This window comes from Salvelinus alpinus, chromosome 4 (assembly GCF_045679555.1).
Source record: "Salvelinus alpinus chromosome 4, SLU_Salpinus.1, whole genome shotgun sequence".
Taxonomy (NCBI): Eukaryota; Metazoa; Chordata; class Actinopteri; order Salmoniformes; family Salmonidae; genus Salvelinus; species Salvelinus alpinus.
The window spans coordinates 42,278,712-42,297,519 of NC_092089.1; the positions used below are offsets into that span (position 1 = coordinate 42,278,712).

An 18,808-nucleotide genomic window follows, 5' to 3' on the forward strand; every position below is an offset into this window, starting at 1 on the left:
CTCCCACCCAACTGCAATCTGTGTATGAGAGTGATCAACTGTAAATATTTAACTCAGGTCGTTATTGCAAAAGAGAATGTGTTCTCAGTGACTTACCTAGTTAAATAAAGGCTGTTGTGTGATAGATTATCTCTATTGTCATTTTCTCCTAATATAAGTTCAACAAACATCCCACCGCTTTCTTGATATTGTTCTTCTCAGATGGGAGGGGCCTCTGTTGGGTGTTGCTGGCCTGTGCTTGAGGCCCCTCCCTCTTGTTAGGCTGATCAATGAGGAATGAGGAGCTGTATTCTTCAGAACACTTACTTATGCTCTGCTGCTTCCAACTGACGAAGGAAGATCCACACTCACTCTGAGGTAAGCTAACAGATCTACTCATTCATCCAGAAAAGACCAGGGGGGATGTATTGTTATCAGCAGGGTAAGATACTGTGTGAGATTACTCATTCTGACCTTTCATATTTAAGCCTATAACTTTTCTATCTGTTTTTGTGTGTATTGCAATTCATTTGAGTAATTCAGTGAAGGTAATGTAATAAAGATCAATTAATAATAACAATACGCTTTATTCCAATTTTCTATTTTCCTTTGAAGGAATACAGCTTCAAACCATACTATGTTAAGCTAAGCAAATATTGAACTTTAAGAGATGAACAAAATGAACATGCATGTTTAACTAGGTAAAGAGGTGCAGAAGGACAGGTTTTGTCTTATTCCCAGCACCACAGCAAGAAACACTGTCTTGGTGTGCATGTTCTCATGGAACTCTTTAACCGTAGCAAGTCATGTGAATAAAAACATAGCTGGGATTGTGCCTTGCCTTGGGGCGGAAACTGCTCAGTAGAGACGGAGAATAGTAAGGTGCTTGGGGCACAGTGCCAACAGGTTGGGGTAGGTCAACATCTCACCCTCAGACACTGAAGGCAACATGATACATAGAAAGCAGCGGTATAATACATTCTCATTGTTCCCAATGAAAGATTATTGGTTAGTTAACCTACTGAATCGATATGCATTCTGCTTCAGTATACACATTTCTCAGGACAGTTAATACACTGTGGTTTGTATTATCTCCATGTAAGAAGATGACAACGTGTTCTGTATCTGAATTCATTCAAATCAGTGATTATGTAAGCTCTTTCAAAACAGGTAGGTCTAATGCTTTGTGACCTCGATTTTTTGTATACTCCATATATTTGTTGTTGGCTACTTTGTAGTCATCCTTGACATAAGGATGCAGTTACACCAGTGGTTACCAAGATGGTCTGAATTAAAAGGTCAGAGGTTAGGAATGTAGCCTTGTATGAAACTTCATGTCTTTCAGCAGGCAAAAACTTAGAGTTGAGTGTTTTTTGGGGGGGTGGCCAATATTACCACTGCACTACATTACATATCAGATCCCTATGCAATTAGAAAAGGTCTACAGCAGGGGTACTCAACTCTTACCCTACGAGTTCCGGAGCCTGCTGGTTTTCTGTTCTACCTGATAATGAATTGCAAGCACCTGGTATCCCAGGTCTAAATCACTCCCTGATTAGATGGGAACAATGACAAACTACAGTGGAACTTGTTTTGAGGTCCAGAGTTGAGTTTGAGGGGCCTACGGTATTCTTTTAAGAAAGAACAACAGACTTGTTGTTAATTTAACATTAGCAAACATCCCTGACAAGGTGTGAAACACATTGGATTACCTCTGAGTTTGTGAAAGGCTTCAGCTCTGGAAATAGCTCCCACAGAGTCTTTCATCTCACAAATGACAACTGTGACTAGTGTGCTTGTTCAGAGAGATAAACAGAAACAGTCACTTTATGGCTATACTAGACCACTGACAGTCCTGTAGCTGATGACACAATGCCTAAGTCCCAAATGGCATCCTACTCCCTGTATAGTGCACTCATTTTGATCAGGGCCTATAGGGCTCTTGTCAAAAGTAATGCACTATGTAGGGAATAGGGTGCCATTTGGGACGTACACAACAGGTGATGACACTGACACACAGAAGAAAGAGATACTGGTGATATAATTGCTGTATTTATCGGCAGTTGCAAGCATGTAATTACTGTGTCATAACCGTTTATAACCACACGTTCTCAAAAAAACTAAACAAAACAAAAAACAGACAGTGTATTCAGCTTATCAACCAGCTTATTATTAGAATCAGGTGTGCTAGATTATAGGGTTGGTGCAGAAACCTATAGGATGGTAGCGCTCCAGGAACAGGGTTCAGCATCCCTGCTTATTGCATTGGGGCTTGTTCAGTCTGTGTAAGACCTAGACAACATGATAAATGTCAAATGTCAACAGCTAAAACATGCTGTCCTCTGCCCTACAGGAAATGGCATGCAAGTTTGGGACATCTCTAGCTTTCTTCTTTCTCCTGGCAAGTCTGGCTGTCATCATTACAATATCCATGATCCAGGGTCATAAGCGTGTCTTTGAGTCACGTCTGAAGGTAAAAACAACAAGCACATTCCTGATCCTTCTCTGCTCAAATAGCTGTATTGACAGTGTGAAGCATCTGCCAAATGACTCAAATGTAAATGTATTACCTCGTATTAACCCAGACATCAAGACAATCATCACAAACAGAAGGTGACAGATCAGACTGGGTCTCTACAGCCTGTTTAGGAGTCAGGCCAAACTACAGTGAATGGGGGCAGTTAGCATAGATGGCATTATAAAGACCAGGGTGGTTTGTATTCGTGTTGGGGAAGCATTTGCTGCGAGTGGGACACACTCAAAAGGAAGGACGAAGGGACACTTGAATAGTTGACTTGATACAGCTTTGGGTAACAGGGTTAATACATGATTTCTTATTAATCAAAAGATGACTAACGTTTAATAACTCTGTGAAATGAAAACCAATCACCTTTAGTCAGCACACCAGGTGCTGACATTGCTTGACACAATGGAATGGTACTAATGGAAGTAGTCCACAAAAGTGCAAACCTTGCCCATCTACCACTCCAGGGCAGGCTCAACCAAACACTCAAAGATAGCAAATACTTGGCCTGTTTTCAACCAAACACTCAAAGATAGCAAATACTTGGCCTGTTTTCAACCAAACATTCAAAGATAGCAAATACTTGGCCTGTTTTCAACCAAACACTCAAAGATAACAAATACTTGGCCTGTTTGAATCCAGGTCTGAGTCTGGAATATGTATTATTGCTGCCTTTTTTATTTGATTAGGATCCCCATTAGCCAACACCAATGGCAACAGCTAGTCTTACTGGGGCCTGACACATGACATTTACAATTTACATACATTTAAAAACAATAACATGTAGTGTGCGTATGTGTTTGCATCTATCAGTATATGTCAGTACATACACACAAAAAATACACAATCAGTCCTTTCGGACTGATGTGAGGACAAACTTGAACCAGAATCTTGTTCCAGAGGGCAGATCAAAACATTTCTATGGATTTGTCTTCATGCCTGAGTGAGTGTTTCCTGTGTTTACAGAGTAGCTGCATTTTTTATGTATTCACGTTCTGTCCCTGTTCTCAGCTTTATGGAAGTAATAATCATACCATAATGGAGTGCAATCATTGTGCTTCTAGCCAATCAGGAACGGAGTGCAATAATTGTGAGGTATTTGATGGACTGTACTTTAGGGGATAGGGGTTGTTTACCATAACATACATTATTGCCTTTCATTATACAACGATTATGTGCGTGCCACTGCATCATTTCTTCATCTAATAGAATCCTCCTACTCTTGGACAGCAGTAAAGACTATGTTTTCACTCCTTATGTTCAGAGCCACTACAGCTGTTTCAATTGACTTTGACCTGCTTCGTTGCAGGAGGGAAATCATCCTGCAGCAGGAGGAAAATCATCCTGCAGCAGGAGGATTTGATCATTCAAAAAAAGAAAAACGGATCATTTCTAACGGGAAATTCGTTTTGATAGGCTATAATTTAGGTGTAGCCTATGGTTGCATTTCGGATACACTTGTATATCATAGTAGAGATCAATATCTATCTTGTGTTATTAAGCTATATGAAACAAAAGTTGTGTATGGCTGCATTTCAGATACATTGCTGTACATTTGAATGTTGCAGCAGTAGGACCTACAGTAGTAGGACATTTATTCTGTCTGGTGCTTTAGCGTTTGAGTGAGCGAGAGAGAAAGAAAACTGCGGGTTTTCGGTGAATTAATCGTAAGGCTTATCTGTCGACAACAAAGTGATCAAATTAAGACAAAACATCTGTATATGAACTAGCATCTTGGATATGTAGTGTGATTTCCCTGCTCTCCTCTGTGTGCAGTATGGCATAGTAATCGACTCAGGCTCCTCCCGCTCTACTGTGCATCTGTATCAATGGCCAGCCGAGAAGCAAAATAACACTGGAGTGGTGAGCCAGACACTCAGATGCATGGTCGCTGGTGAGTCTGCATGTTTTTTTTATTTTTTTTATTGGCCCAACCCTCTTCAGAGGACTAAAGTAACTTTATATTCACAGCTATTTTGTGAAATAGACATTTTACATACATGCACAGTATTACAAAAACATAAATGTATTTTTGGGATAAACACATTAAATGTGGATACATAGTACTGAGACATATCCGGTGTACATGATAGGGTTTTCGGTCCTAACTATTATAGAGCATGAGCTTTTAATCCCACCCCTCAGCTACTCTCAGCCCATCCCACCTATCTCTGTACACCACCCTCTTGATTTCCATGTGACATATATTTGTCAACTGCGCTGTGATGACTTACATCAATTCTGAACCTTTCCAATCGCCTAGTATCCACAAATTGTAAGTTAAAGATTAATATTTTTGCTGAGAGTATTATTATATTGCTGATATATTGACTATTGCTTTCCAAATCGTCCAATGGTGCATTTTGTAGGGTTCATTTTAGATGAATGTTGTGATTTTTCAACCACTCCTGAACCTGTGACCACAACAAGCTATGTGGGGGCAAAACCAGAATAAATGATCTAATGATTCTGTCTCTTCCCAGCTAAAACCTGCAGAGCTGAGATGGTTGTATGCCTCATATACTGTATGCTGTATAACATTCTGTTGATGACAAGAATGTTGTATGATAATCGACATTTAAAAACGGAGTCTGTATGTTCATAATGAGATGCAGTGTCACTGGTGGGTCTGCATCGTAATGTAATGAACCCGACACATTCTCACACAGGTCACAATCTTGTCCTTTTTTAAATTGTGTTTTATGCCCTTTTTCTCCCCAATTTCAATCTTGTCTCATCGCTGAAACTCCCCAGTGGGCTCGGGAGGCAAAGGCCTTAGACCGCTGCGCCACTCGGGATGCCCTTGTCCTCATCTTTTTTATGAAGATGCCATAATACATTACTTTTTGTAAAAGGACTTGCATGTGAAATGTGCTTATCCTCATACAGCCTTTCAGTTTCCGTGTGTCATACTCCTTGTTATATAATATGTTAAAGGGCAATTCCGCCACTTTTAAACCTCATATTCATCATCTCCAGCACCAACCAGTGTCTACATATGTGAAAAAGCGTGTTTCTATGATATGTGGTTAAAAAGATAAGAAGAAAGGTCCTAAAATAATGCTTCTCTGTGAAATCACAGGGTAGTATTAAAAGTTAAAAAACTGTGATTCTCAGAAGCAGCAACCTAAGTTTCTAGACCAATGGAGGGTATTTTCTTGCTCCCCCTGTCACCGTAAATCTCATAGTGTTTGAAGTTCACAGTTTTTCACTTTTGATGAAGCCATCGGGTAGAACTTTTTAACTTTAAATTTTTTTCTACAAAACTTGTACCGTTTTCACAAATGTTGAAACTGGTATTGTGCTGGAGATAATGAAAATGAGGTTGAAAAGTGGTGGAGTTGCCCTTGAAGCACCTGGTTTAAAGCACTATACATGTAATCCAGGTTTGTCTAGTGATGCAGTCTTGCTAGCTATCTAGTGCACAATTTGCTTGTGACTTAGATAATACGTATTGTATGACTCTGAGCTCAGTCTGATTTGATTCCCTAGGCCCTGGTATCTCGGATATGTTAGTTGACAATGCACAGGACCAACAGTCCTGGGCGTCGATCAGAGAATGTATGAGCAACATCACAAAAATCGTCCCCGCAGACCAACACAATTCAACCGTCCTCTACCTTGGGGCAACTGCTGGGATGAGACTGCTACAGTGAGTTGTGGGTTTGTCTTCCTCCATTGTGAGCATACCTCACCAATCTTCTAGGTATGGAGTCCTTTATAGTCTATCTAGCTGACCTATCTCTGTTGTTGCACTTTTGGGAATGGATCTATGGTAGATACAGAAGTAGACGTGTGCATGCACACATATACTGATCCCACACACAGAATACTAATAGGTTTTACACCATATTTAATCAACCTACTGTAGGCCTATTATTGATCTCTAAATTCTCTACTGGACTGGATATATACAACCTAATATACAACCTTAAAATGTATCTCTCTCTTGATTACAAGTTCACAGAATGAAACTAAATCCAATGAGATCTTAAGGAACCTGCAGAACTACCTCCAATCTCTGCCGTTTAACTTCCAAAACGCCTCCATCATGTCAGGGAAAGAGGAAGGGCTGTACGGATGGATCACCGTCAACTACCTGTTGGGAAACTTCCTGGAGGTACATTACAACTTTACATTAACTTCAAAACCTTTACAATAACTTAAACTACCTGATGGGAGACTTCCTGGAGGTACATTACAACTTTACATTAACTACAAAAACTTTACAATAACTTTAACTACCGGATGGGAGACTTCCTGGAGGTACATTACAACTTTACATTAACTACAAAAACTTTACAATAACTTTAACTACCGGATGGGAAACTTCCTGGAGGTACATTACAACTTTACAATAACTTCAAAATGTTTACAATAACTTTAGAATGACCTAAATAACTCTTAGGCATACTGTATGTATATGTACTGATGTGTGGGTAACTGTCAGTATTGTGTGTAAATGTGTGTAGGAACAATTTTTAGTTCTATTGTTCTTCTGTTAATTGTGTGTAGTTCTATCCTTGAGCTGTTCTTGTCTATTGATGTTCTGTATTATGTCATGTTTATGTTTTATGTGGATCCCAGGAAGAGTAACTGCTGCTTCAGCATCAGCTAATGGGGATCAACCATAAAGACATAAAGAAATAATGGACATTTTAGCACAAAATCAATGTTTATATATATAAATGTAGGAGGTAGATCATCTTTAATATTGCAGATAGATTGTTGGTTATATCAGTGTAATAATTATATGGCAAGTAAAAAATCTAAACTGGATGGTTTTGAAGTAAAATATATTTAAAAAAATATATGGGGGATTGGAAATGATGCAGACAATTATTTCCAATCCCCCACATATTGTTTTTCTTATTTTTTAAATATATTTTCTTTCTTTCTTATTTGACCATAACCCTACCACCCCTCCCCCAATTGGAGTTAACTAATGGAAGACAATACTTAGGCTTATACTTCCAGATTATACATATTATATACATTTTTCAGACACGGTACAATTTACATCAGTGATCTTTTATTTTATAAATGTTTTACCTTTCAGCTACCCTCAACCACTCCCATTTATTTCTGAAAATCATCCAGTTTTGATTTCTATTTGCCATATATTCTTTAACTGTGCTGTGATGTTTCACAAAGCTACATATGTGCAGTATCAAAACAAGTGACCTAATGATTCTGTCTCTTCACAGCAAAATATGCAGAGTTGGGATGGTATTTATCACCAATACATTCTATTGGCTGCAAGAATTTTGTATAATAATTTAAATTGAAAAACTCTTTGAATACAGTTTTGAATCTGGCATTGTTTTCTATGTCAATTAATAAACCATGTGCTATGGAATCAGCACATCGAAAATCTCTTCCCAACTATTTTGCAACCTGTTTGGCGCAGCTGTCATTTTTTTGTCCTTAAATGGAACTGGTATATACTTTTTTTATTGATAAAAAATAATTTGACCAATTTTGGTCTTCAATGCAGGGCCGACAGACAAGTTCCTTAGCTTCTACAATGCTTAAAATAAGATGGTTTTGCGGCTCTATATGGAACCTTTTTGAGGGCCATGTATGAAGCGAGCCACTGAACACTTAAATATAGCAACATTTATTCTAACAGTGTAGGGTTTTAATCAGAAAGCATTTATCATAATACAGTACAGTTCTTATCATTGTTTTTCATAAAGATCCTAATTGATTTGAAAACATCAATCTATCCTCTGGTTTGTAGAGAAACATATGGAACATGTGGGTGCGGCCTGCCGGAGGGAAGATGGTGGGCTCCATGGATCTAGGAGGGGCGTCCACCCAGATAGCGTTCACCCTCCCAGATCCCAACGCCAAGGGTACAGACATCGTACGGGTCTCCCTCTATGGCTACGAATACAACATCTACACTCACAGCTTCCTGTGTTATGGGAAGAACGAGGCAGAGAAGAGAGTCCTCGCTGCTTTAGTGAAGGTACAGTGTAAAGGAAATCTGGGTTTACTTCAAATAGTATTTGTTTTCTTCCAAATACCTGATTGGTCATGCCCGGAGTGCTAAATGGGCTGGGTTTGGAGTTTTGGGACAATTCCAGCACTAAAGAAAAATAAATCCTATTTGAACTCAGAATCTGTTATGATGTCATCCCTCACATTCGTTCCTGGCAGCATTGTCAACATGATGATGATGATGCTTTTATACTTAGCCAAGTGCCTTTTTATGTAATTAATGCAATCCTTCTAAGTCCATAAAACCCATTAATATCTAATTACCACATCCTAAGAAATCTGAGGACACCTGATTACCTTGATACTTTACTGTCTCTCGGAGATGAGGCAAAATGCATTATGGTATTAACCGTATTGATCTGTCCATTTCTATATGGTTTGCTTTGCAAGCTTGGTCGAAAAGTGTCTGTTTTGCTAGGATGGTAGATAATGCATGCACAACTGAAGACAACCATTTTGAGGAGACAACAATGTAAATAGTGGTCCCACTTTACTTATAGTTGTTCTTGTACCTGTGTAGCCTAGTAACGCTGTAATTACTACAGTAGAAAAGAGGTTCAAGCTCAGCTATTGATCCTTTGGATTCCTTCTTCATGAATGTTCAAGTGACATACTGTAAATACTTTTACTGTGCTCTGTTTGTCTCGCTGATCAGAACTCTGAGAACGCTACACATGTGACCAACCCCTGCTTCAATCTTGGTTACAACATGACTGTGTCGGCTGAGTCCATCTTTGGGACTGAGTGCATAGAAACGCCTGCCGACTACGACCCCAAGCAGATGATCACCCTGAAGGGGTCATCAGACAACGGAGCCTGTAGGGACGTGGTGCAATCCATATTTGACCTGACCTCCTGCACGAAGAACTGTTCCTTTGACGGAGTCTACCAACCATCCGTGGGACCCGGGGACTTTCTGGTACAGGCATACACACACACAGATGGACAGACAGACATGCTGTATATATAGGGCATATTTTGCAGTTATCTAATAAATATTGTGTCTGTCTGAGCTCCTAATCCATGTTCCCTCAGGCCTATGCTGGGTTCTTCTACACTGCTCAGGCTGTCGAGCTGAAAGGCATTTCACAACTGAACCAGTGGAACTCCTCTACCTGGGAATTCTGCTCCTGGGACTGGCCCACCGTGAGTCCATGTTGTTGTTGTAGTTGTTGGTGGTGATGGTAGTGGTCACTCTGCTCCATGGACTTGCCGACTGGGAGCCCTTTTACACTGACAGCTACTGATGTAGAATCTTCATTTGAGCCAGTGTGCTACAGCAGGAAAATAATCCTGCAGCATCAGGAAATGTGAATTATTATGTGGATTATAATTAATGGTATTTTTTGTAGGGGTTTATACATTTTTCGTTAGGGCAAATCAAGTCTGAAATTTCTAAGTGGAAATGACAAACTTTAGAAGCCTTTTAAAAACTAAAATACACTACAAGTTTCTCAGCAACGAAAGAGTGATCAAATGAAGATCCTACATCTGTATAGCAATTTTCACATTTATAGCTGTGACAGAGAAAGGGAAGAGCATGACATTAGCTAAAATAGGGGTAAGCATAAAAGTAAAATATGAGTAAATAGATGTTCTATTTAATGATGTGGTGTAAGCTTACTCCACCTGAGAAAAAGTGACCAAGCATTCCGTGACTATTGGGATCTGTTGGTATATAAAAAAGTGGACAACAGGTCAACTGTACTGTACCATCTGAGGTTAATTTATGAGGACCTTTCCTGGGTGGTGTTTGCAATGGAACTACTGTACACACAGACAACAGATACATTGTTTGTAAGACAGGAGTGCTGCCCAACAATTATCTAGGCTATTGCAATGTATTATTAGAAATGTATCGTTAGAAGAAATGATTAGAATATTGCCTCAGCACATGGGAAATGTAATGGATAGACAAATGGAATGTTTGTTTGTTTTTCTTCTTTTTTAGCTCAAGCTAAAAAAGGCCTGGATAGCTGAAAAATACAGAAAGTCCTATTGCTATTCAGCACATTACGTCCAGACATTACTTGTAAATGGCTACAAGTTCAATAAAGACACTTGGAAACACATTGACTTCCAAAAACAGGTAAGTGTGGCAGAATACAGCCAGGTACCTTGGAGGTTCCAAACACGTGCTTCCAAATGAAAGTGCAAATATTGTCATAGTTTGTAGTTACGAATGTTTTCATGGTCATATACTGTACTGCAAAAAGAGAAACAAACAACTAGAGAGTGACTCATTCCATTGGAAACCAATATAAATGTTGGGTATACTATAATTAACAGAGGCCAAGATCTTGACAAGGAAGCGGTTAGAATCGTTTCCTATGCCCCCAGGAAATGGAACTTGTGATGGAAGTCCAGACTGGAACTTTCGGCTGAAGTCATTCAGTCTGTTAGACTTAATGAAGTGTAACATGAAGTATTTCTTTCAAAATCAAAGCACAATACAGACTGGTTACAGTAGCTTGTTTGACATTATGAAAAATGGGGGATTTGTCCCCCAAGATCCCAAGATGATGATTCTCTGTTTTTCATTCTTACAAACAAGCAAGCTACTGTCTCTCTGTCCTTTGTGTTTTGAGTGTCAGGAGAAATTGATGCCCTTCGTCCCATCATCAGAGGGGGTTGAAAGACATGACTTCTTCAGTGGAAGGGAAGACAGATTTTAGAGTAATTTTCTCCCTGGGGGGCATAGTTTGCCTCAATTATTTATAAACGGCAAACATTCTTCTAACTTGTAATGTTCGTTATGCATTGTTGTCTTTCAGCCTTTTCCAATAGACTATTGATGTTAAAAAAGCAGGCAGGTCACCCGTGATACAAGTCAGTATTCAACTTCCATCCATGTCTGAGGACGTCGAGAGATGACGTGGAAACCGGCCACTAGGGGCAACAGTGAGCGCTGTTATCGTCAAGTAGGTTTCGGTTTTGCTAGGGTGTTGTGGACGGGGATGGCGGATGGGCATAAGCATCTATAACTTCGAAATTTGACGTTTGAGAAACATGGAGGAACGTCTAATTCTGATGTGAGACTGTGAGAGCTTGTAGCAAAAAAGATATGATAGAGGATGCCATAATTGTGAAAAGGGTCAGGATTTCTGAACTCCAAATCGACCACTAGCGCCTACTCTCCTGCCACTCATGTAGATCAGAGAGGATTGGATAGGTGGAAGCAGTAAGGAGATATTTCCACATAGCTAATCAGAAGGTAATATGAAGATATTGACATAATTTTTTATACTGTATCCATCCAATCCTATCAGATTGAATGTAGTGCCTAGGATGTAGAGGCTAGGTGACAATTTGGAATTGAGCAATAATCTGTTTTAAGTCTGTCTGTCCCATACATCTTGTTCATCCCATAGGCTGGGGTGTATGAGATAGCGTTTTATAGGTGTGGCAGTGAAGCATTTGAGATTTTGCAAAGATGGGTTTAAGCTTCCTCAACTAAATAAACAGAGGCAATGCATTCCATGACTACTGGGACTACTGTAGGTATTTAACTAAGGAGAACAGGTCAGTTGTGCTGAACCATCTGGGGTTCATTTGTGAGGACCTCTGTCTTTTTAGGGGCGGCAGGTAGCCTAGTGGTTAGAGTGTTGGGCCAGTAACCGGAAGGTTGCTGGATTGAATCCCTGAGCTGACAAGGTAAAAATATGTTGTTGTACCCCTGAGCAAAGCAGTTAACCCATTGTTCCCCGTCGCCAAAGACCTGGATGTTGATTAAGGCAGCACCCCACACCTCTCTGATTCAGAGGGGTTGGGTTAAATGCGAAAGACACATTTCAGTTGAATACATTCAGTTGGACTTGGTAGGTATCCCCTCTTCACTCTGTTTTGTCTGTCCCCTAGGTTATAGAGGACAGTGGTATTCAAAGGTGGTGTTGACAAATTTAAAATTAAGAGTACATTCTATTTTATGGGACAATATACAAACGTTTTTAAGAAAGATCACTTGAAACCTATAATTTTATTGAATAAATGTATTTTATAAGAGAGCTGAACATTTTATGAATTGAAGGTTATTTGGTGATGTGAAAATCAAAACGTACCGATTTTAAGGTTGTATCGATAGATTTGGGGTAGGGTGGGATCGCCATAATTTCTAACGAAAAAAATGGGCCACCCAAAATATCAGGTGAAAAAAGTCCCAACTGAAAAAGTTTGAATACCATTGGTGTAGGGGTTAGGGGTCAGTATTCTGTCTGTTTTAAGTGAGTCTGTCTTTCTTCATGCAGTCTTGTCCATCTCCTATGGTGTAATCTCTTGTAGGCAGACAACATAAACATAAATGCTATGCTATTTTTGTCTCCCCGACAAATTTTTTTAAACCGATGGCTAACGAACAGCAATAGTTCCGGTGCTTAGGTTTTTCGTCACTGGTTATTTGGACAAATCACGATTTCACAGGTGTTAGCATCTTTGGAATTTCAGAAGGTGAGGGGACATTCAGAGGGGACATTCAGCCAACAGACTTGCCCATAACTTGCAAAAAGAGAGGGTGGAACTCCTCGTTCGTCCTTGTTTTATCATCTTTTCATCTCTTCGTATGGGACCCAGAACTTAATCGAGAAGCTGACCAAAGAATTTAGTTTTGGGCTAACCGAGATTACCTAGGGTGTAGGGCAGGGAAGACTAAACTGTGGCCCGTGGGCCAACGTTTGGTTTGACCCGCCAGAATATATATATTTTTTTTGGGGGGGGGGGCTTAGTCAGAGTTAGAAAAGTAGAATAAACAAGGTGCAATTTCGAAATTTGGTAGTGCATTAGCAGTCTACAGCTCTACTAGTAATCATCACCAAATTACAGTCCGGGCATGTGCCCACAAGCCCTGACCGCTAGGGGGCCTCCATTGATTTTGTTAGTCACTCAGAAAACATATGAACATGGCATAAGTCATGGCAAAATGTGTAGAATGGCAGGAAATTCGCTTTAAAACTGCAACAACAACAAACAAAAAAACTCATGGCAAGATGTGTAGAATTTCAGGATATTACCTTTGAAACTGCAACATTTTCTCACCGTCCTATGGAAACATGAGTAGAATTGCAGAGAATTTACTTTAACACTGCAAGAAACAAAACAAAAATACTACCAAGAGAGGGGGGCACTAAAATGTTTTGCCCATGAGGTGGGTGGGCCTCCCATCCAAATCTTGATTAGGGCCCCCAAAATGGTGCTTCATGTAAACTTGGCAGCAGTTTCTGTGCCACAACAGTTACATTTTTTCATTCATATTTAATACTGGTAATAAGAATGTGTTGATAGGTGTCAAGTTATATGGCTACAATTTGATTAATGTTTGAAGTGTGATTTTATGATCGCTTACTAAAAAGCTATTGTTTAAATACCCTAAAAAACTATTGTTTACCTTTTATTTTTCAAAATAGATAATGTTTATTTGTTCGGCCTGCGGCCCACCACTCAGATTATATTTTGGCCCACCAAGCCCAAAAGTTTGATCACTTCTGGTGTAGGGGCTATGGTGTAGAGCAGGGGTTCCCAAACATTTTTGGCCTGTGATCCCATTTTTGTTTGCCACTCCACCATGCTAAAAAAGTGATGTAATCAACGGCCAATATTAACTTTTTAAATTGTTGCTATGACAGTTTATTACAAATGAGTCTGTCTGTCTTCAAACTGTCTTGTCAATTCTCTACTGTGTGGTGTGCCCTCTAGGGGTCGGCAGGGGGGCACAAGGGTAAAATGACCTGAGTGAAAAAGTCTGGGAACCCCTAGTCGACAGGTGTACGGGCTCGTGGTCAGTAGTCTGTTTTAAGTGAGTGTCTGTCTGTCTCTCCTCATGCTGTCTCTCTGTCCCCTCCAGGTACATAACACAAATATAGGCTGGAGTCTGGGCTACATGCTACATACATCCAACATGATCCCTGCTGAGGCCAAGCTGGTACGTCTGCCCATGGCCAACTCTGTGTTCGGTGGCCTCCTCTTCCTCTTCACCGCCCTCACCATCGTCAGTGTCATGTTCCTGATCATCAAGGCTGTGCGCGCCTGCTACTGACCCCCACTAGAGGGCAGAGTGTTCAAATTACAGTTAAACCTAGAGTTGCAAAATTACAGTAACTTTCCCAAAATGTGTTTTTTCCAGAAATCCGGGTTGGAAGATTCCTGGAATCAGGAGGGAATGGAATCCTCCAACCAGGCTTCTAGAAAACCTTGGAATTTTGGGAAAGTTACAGAATATGTACAACCCTAGTTACACCCGATGGAGGAAAGTGCTTCTGGTAGTGTTACACCCCTGAAAAAGGGGAGAAAGAATCACGAGATTGATAGGTTAATGTTTACTCATTGAGAACTTTTAGTAACACATTTTACAGAATAACAGATCTACAGGAAATAGATAGTTTTGTAGGGTACAAGGCTTATTCAAGTCACAACAGTATACACTGTACATCACTGAAACAAATACTATTTTCAATATATAATAGAATAATATAAGCTTTAACTCAGTAAACCATAACTCAATTTATCAACAGGCAATAAAGTGTTTGAAAAACCATTACACAAATAACACCGCAAAATATCTTATTAACAACGCACATGTTCATTCACAATCGACATAAAATGGCAGCTACGTAGCAGTACTTAGCAGTACGAAGCTAGCTGCAACTGAGCAGGGCTCATGTTTCTCTCTGCAAACTTAACTAACTTCCTCAATATGTTACTAAGACAAACCTTAAACCCTCTTGACATGTTAGCGAGTTATTATATTTAAATTACTCTTTTTAATCATCAATAACGTACCTGAAAAAGGGGAGAAAGAATCACGATAGTGATAGGGAATGTTTACTCATTGAACTTTTAGTGCAATGAGAAAAAGACCGCGAATTCTCCGTGAACTTGAGTGGAGACCAGAGCAATCGATCTCAGGCTCATAGATTAAGAGCATTTAGTAGATCACAGATTAACACTTTTACCCACGACAACATAAAGTAATCAACATAACGTTTACACATTCCTCTCACAATTCGTACCTTTGTATGCTTGACGGATTTTAACACAATTAGATAAATGTTATCAATCTATCAACTAATACTGAATGCATGATCTTCTTAACCTTAGATGTTTTAAGATCCTCACATACTATGAACTTACTAATACTTTTTAATGTATAACAGGTAATTAGTATTTCCTTTAACCTGTCACACTCTCCCCGACAAAATAAATGTTGTCCCAACATTACCAACATTGTCTTCTTCAACAGTCTGTATGCACTGGACCTAGAAAATCCTCTTCTGTAAGGTAGTACTTGAGCAGAGGTCAAGGGTCACAGTTCAAATATAACTAACAAGTTATTCACAGTCCATATCTGTTGACCAGCTGTATAACATAAACAGTCCTTTCTCATACTATTGATCAACAGTCCATCAATTTTAATGATCTAAATGCATAGTCTGCAAATTGTCTCTTGTGACAGTCTGTGAAATCAGTCAGTAGTCCATGGTCAAACATGTCAACTCTGTAGCCTCATGTTTGCTGAAGCCCATACATGTAAGGTGGCTGAAAGTAACATTGCTGTAGTGATGGCAGCCATGGAACAACTGTGGCTGTGGCTGGATACTGTAGCAGGAAGGGATACCAAGCTGATCATAGGTGATACGTCTTGGAGGGTGTCTCTCTCTTTGTGGCAGCTGGTAGGCTGGTTCCTCAGGTTCAGCAGCATCAGTTAATGAAGGAAAGGCACTTGGTGGACGATCATCAGGCAAACTTTCAGCAGGCAAGTTAATCTCCTCAGCAGGCAGGTCTTGAACTGTTGTTGTCTCCTCCAGCCGCTTTTCAACAAGAGGCTGTGCTGGTAGCGTATCAGGGACTGGCACCGCAACTGTCTGTTTCACTGGTGGGGGCCTGTGTTCCCACTCTCTCGCTGGTTCAGCATTCCTCTCCTCAGGTACTGTAGGAGATGTGGGAACCTGTAGCGGCTCATGATGAAGGTCATATTCATCCCCGCTGTCATCAGAATCTAGAGGATGTGATGCAGGCTGAGGTCTCCTTTTTTTCTGACTTTTGTCATCTTTGGTCATTTCTGGTTGTGTCTCAAAAGGTAAGTGGTCACAGGACATGAGCAGGTTTCTGTGCAGGACCCTGGAGCGTCCCCTACCCTTTTCTGGTCTCAATTCATAAATCGGCAGGTCTGAACCCATTTGTCTCACTACTGTGTGAATTGTATCTTCCCAATAGTTACGGAGCTTGCCTGGTCCTCCTCTTGGTGTCAGGTTTTTAATCAGAACTCGCTCGCCAGGCTGTAGCACTGAACTCCTAACTTTAGTGTCATAGTACTTCTTACTTCTTTCAGCAGCTTTCTGAGCATTTTCATTTGCAATGGCGTATGCTTCTTCCATCCCTCGTTTCCAGTTCTCCACGTAGTCTCGATGGTTACTGGAACCTGCCTCTGTGCACAATCCAAAGAGCATATCAACTGGAAGCCTGGGTGATCTCCCAAACAGAAGATAAAATGGTGAATAGCCAGTCACTTCGCAACGGGTGCAGTTATAGGCATAAACCAGTTTGTTCAGAGACTCCTTCCAATTTGACTTTTGTGTCTCAGTTAGTGTCTTTAACATTTGCAACAATGTTCTGTTCATGCGTTCCACTTGACCGTTCCCCATCGGGTGGTAGGGTGTTGTTCTGGACCCCGCCATGCCACTGAGTTTCTTTAACTGATGGAACAACTGATTTTCAAATTCTCCCCCTTGGTCATGGTGGATGCGGGACGGGAACCCAAACTTCAGGGCAAAGTCATTGAAGATGAGATTTGCAGCAGTTTTACCTGACTTTGATGTGGTGGCGTAGGCTTGAGTGAAACGTGTGTAATAATGATCAACAATCACGAGGATGTACTCATATCCCCCTTTGCATCTGTCGAGATGAAGGAAGTCTATACATACCAGTTCAAATGGCTGTGTTGTCACAATGTTTGTCAGAGGAGCTCTTGTTTCATGGGCTGGCTTTTTCTGCTTGACACAGCTACAAGTTTTAGTCACATAGTGCTCGATGTCAGATTGCATATATGGCCAGAAGAAGCGGTCACGTACCAGTGATACAGTGCGGTCAGTACCTTGGTGTCCCATGTTATTGTGCAACTCTTCCATCACTTTACCTTTGTACTGCTCTGGTAGAACTAACTGCTTGCGGGCTGTAGTGATTCTGTACAGAATGCCATCACTGTCTATTGTCAATTTGTCCCATTCTCTGAATAGGCATTTTGTCTTTAGACTGAATTCCTTTTGCTCTTTATTAACTGGCGGTTTAGAACCAGACAGTTTGAAATCGAGCACAGGACGGATGACCGGATCAGATTCTTGTGCTTCTCTTATCCCATCTTTTGGGATCTTTTGGGATCGAGCTGGTTGTTGCAGTGGTTGTCTCACCTTCAGCTGACACTGACATAGCTGCAGCTGAAAGTGACCAAGGTACAACAGCCTCTTTCTGTACCTCAACTGCTTGTATCGTGGCGGCAATGGTGTCTGGTGGAAGCTCCTCAGAACATTCTCTCATCAGTGACTCTACATCCAGTGGCATCCTTGACAACGCATCTGCATCACCGTTCTCTCTGCCTGGCCTGTACTTTATTGTAAAGTGGAAATCAGCCAATTCTGAAACCCACCTGGAAGTGGTTGCGTTCAGTTTCGCAGTAGACAGAATGTAGCTGAGCGGGTTGTTATCGCTGTATACAGTGAAGGACGGAGCATAGTACAAATAATCATGGAACTTATCAGTGATTGCCCATTTTAGAGCTAGAAATTCTAGCTTGCCCGAGTGGTAGTGATAGTTCTTCTCAGCTGCTGTTAAGGTTCGAGAGCCATAAGCAATGACCCTAAGCTTCCCATCTTGCTTTTGATAGAGAACTGCTCCCAAGCCTTGGTGTGACGCATCAGTGTGTACAACAAATGGCTGAGTGAAATCAGGGAAACCTAAGACTGGTGGGTGAAGCAAACACTCAATCAGCTGTTCAAGTGCATGTTGATGCTGGTCAGTCCACAGGATTGGCTTGTTTGAGGGCACCACATGACTTAGTTTCTTTGTTTTTGTTTTCCGTGGGTGGTCAGGTAATTTTTCTGAATCTGCTTTCAGGAGGTCATACAGGCAGCTGGCCCTCCTAGAAAAGTCTTTGATGTACTGTCTGTAGTAAGTGAGTAAACCAAGCATTTGTCTGAGCTGGCCCACAGTCTCTGGTCTGATTTCTTTCAATGCTCTTACTGCTTCAAAATCGGCTGGGTCAACTCGGCTGCCCTCTGCAGACACTACTCTGCCCAAATAACGGACCTGGGGTTTAAA

The 18,808-nt window shown here is 40.7% G+C and overlaps 1 protein-coding gene across 2 annotated transcripts; it reads left to right on the forward strand.

Moving 5' to 3' along the window:
• The first annotated feature begins 273 nt into the window (after positions 1–273).
• LOC139573572 (ectonucleoside triphosphate diphosphohydrolase 3-like) lies at positions 274–15,719 on the forward strand. 2 transcript variants are annotated; one of them, XM_071397189.1, is made up of 10 exons: positions 274–357; positions 2,333–2,452; positions 4,280–4,397; positions 5,996–6,155; positions 6,464–6,623; positions 8,247–8,477; positions 9,165–9,428; positions 9,545–9,655; positions 10,461–10,598; positions 14,343–15,719. In XM_071397189.1, exons 2-10 carry the CDS (start codon positions 2,336–2,338, stop codon positions 14,532–14,534), a joined length of 1,491 nt encoding a protein of 496 aa, XP_071253290.1. In that variant the 5' UTR covers positions 274–357; positions 2,333–2,335; the 3' UTR covers positions 14,535–15,719. The 2 variants fall into 2 exon arrangements, with proteins under 2 accessions (XP_071253290.1, XP_071253291.1); XM_071397190.1 differs by having other exon boundaries at positions 351–421.
• Positions 15,720–18,808: the final 3,089 nt, after the last annotated feature.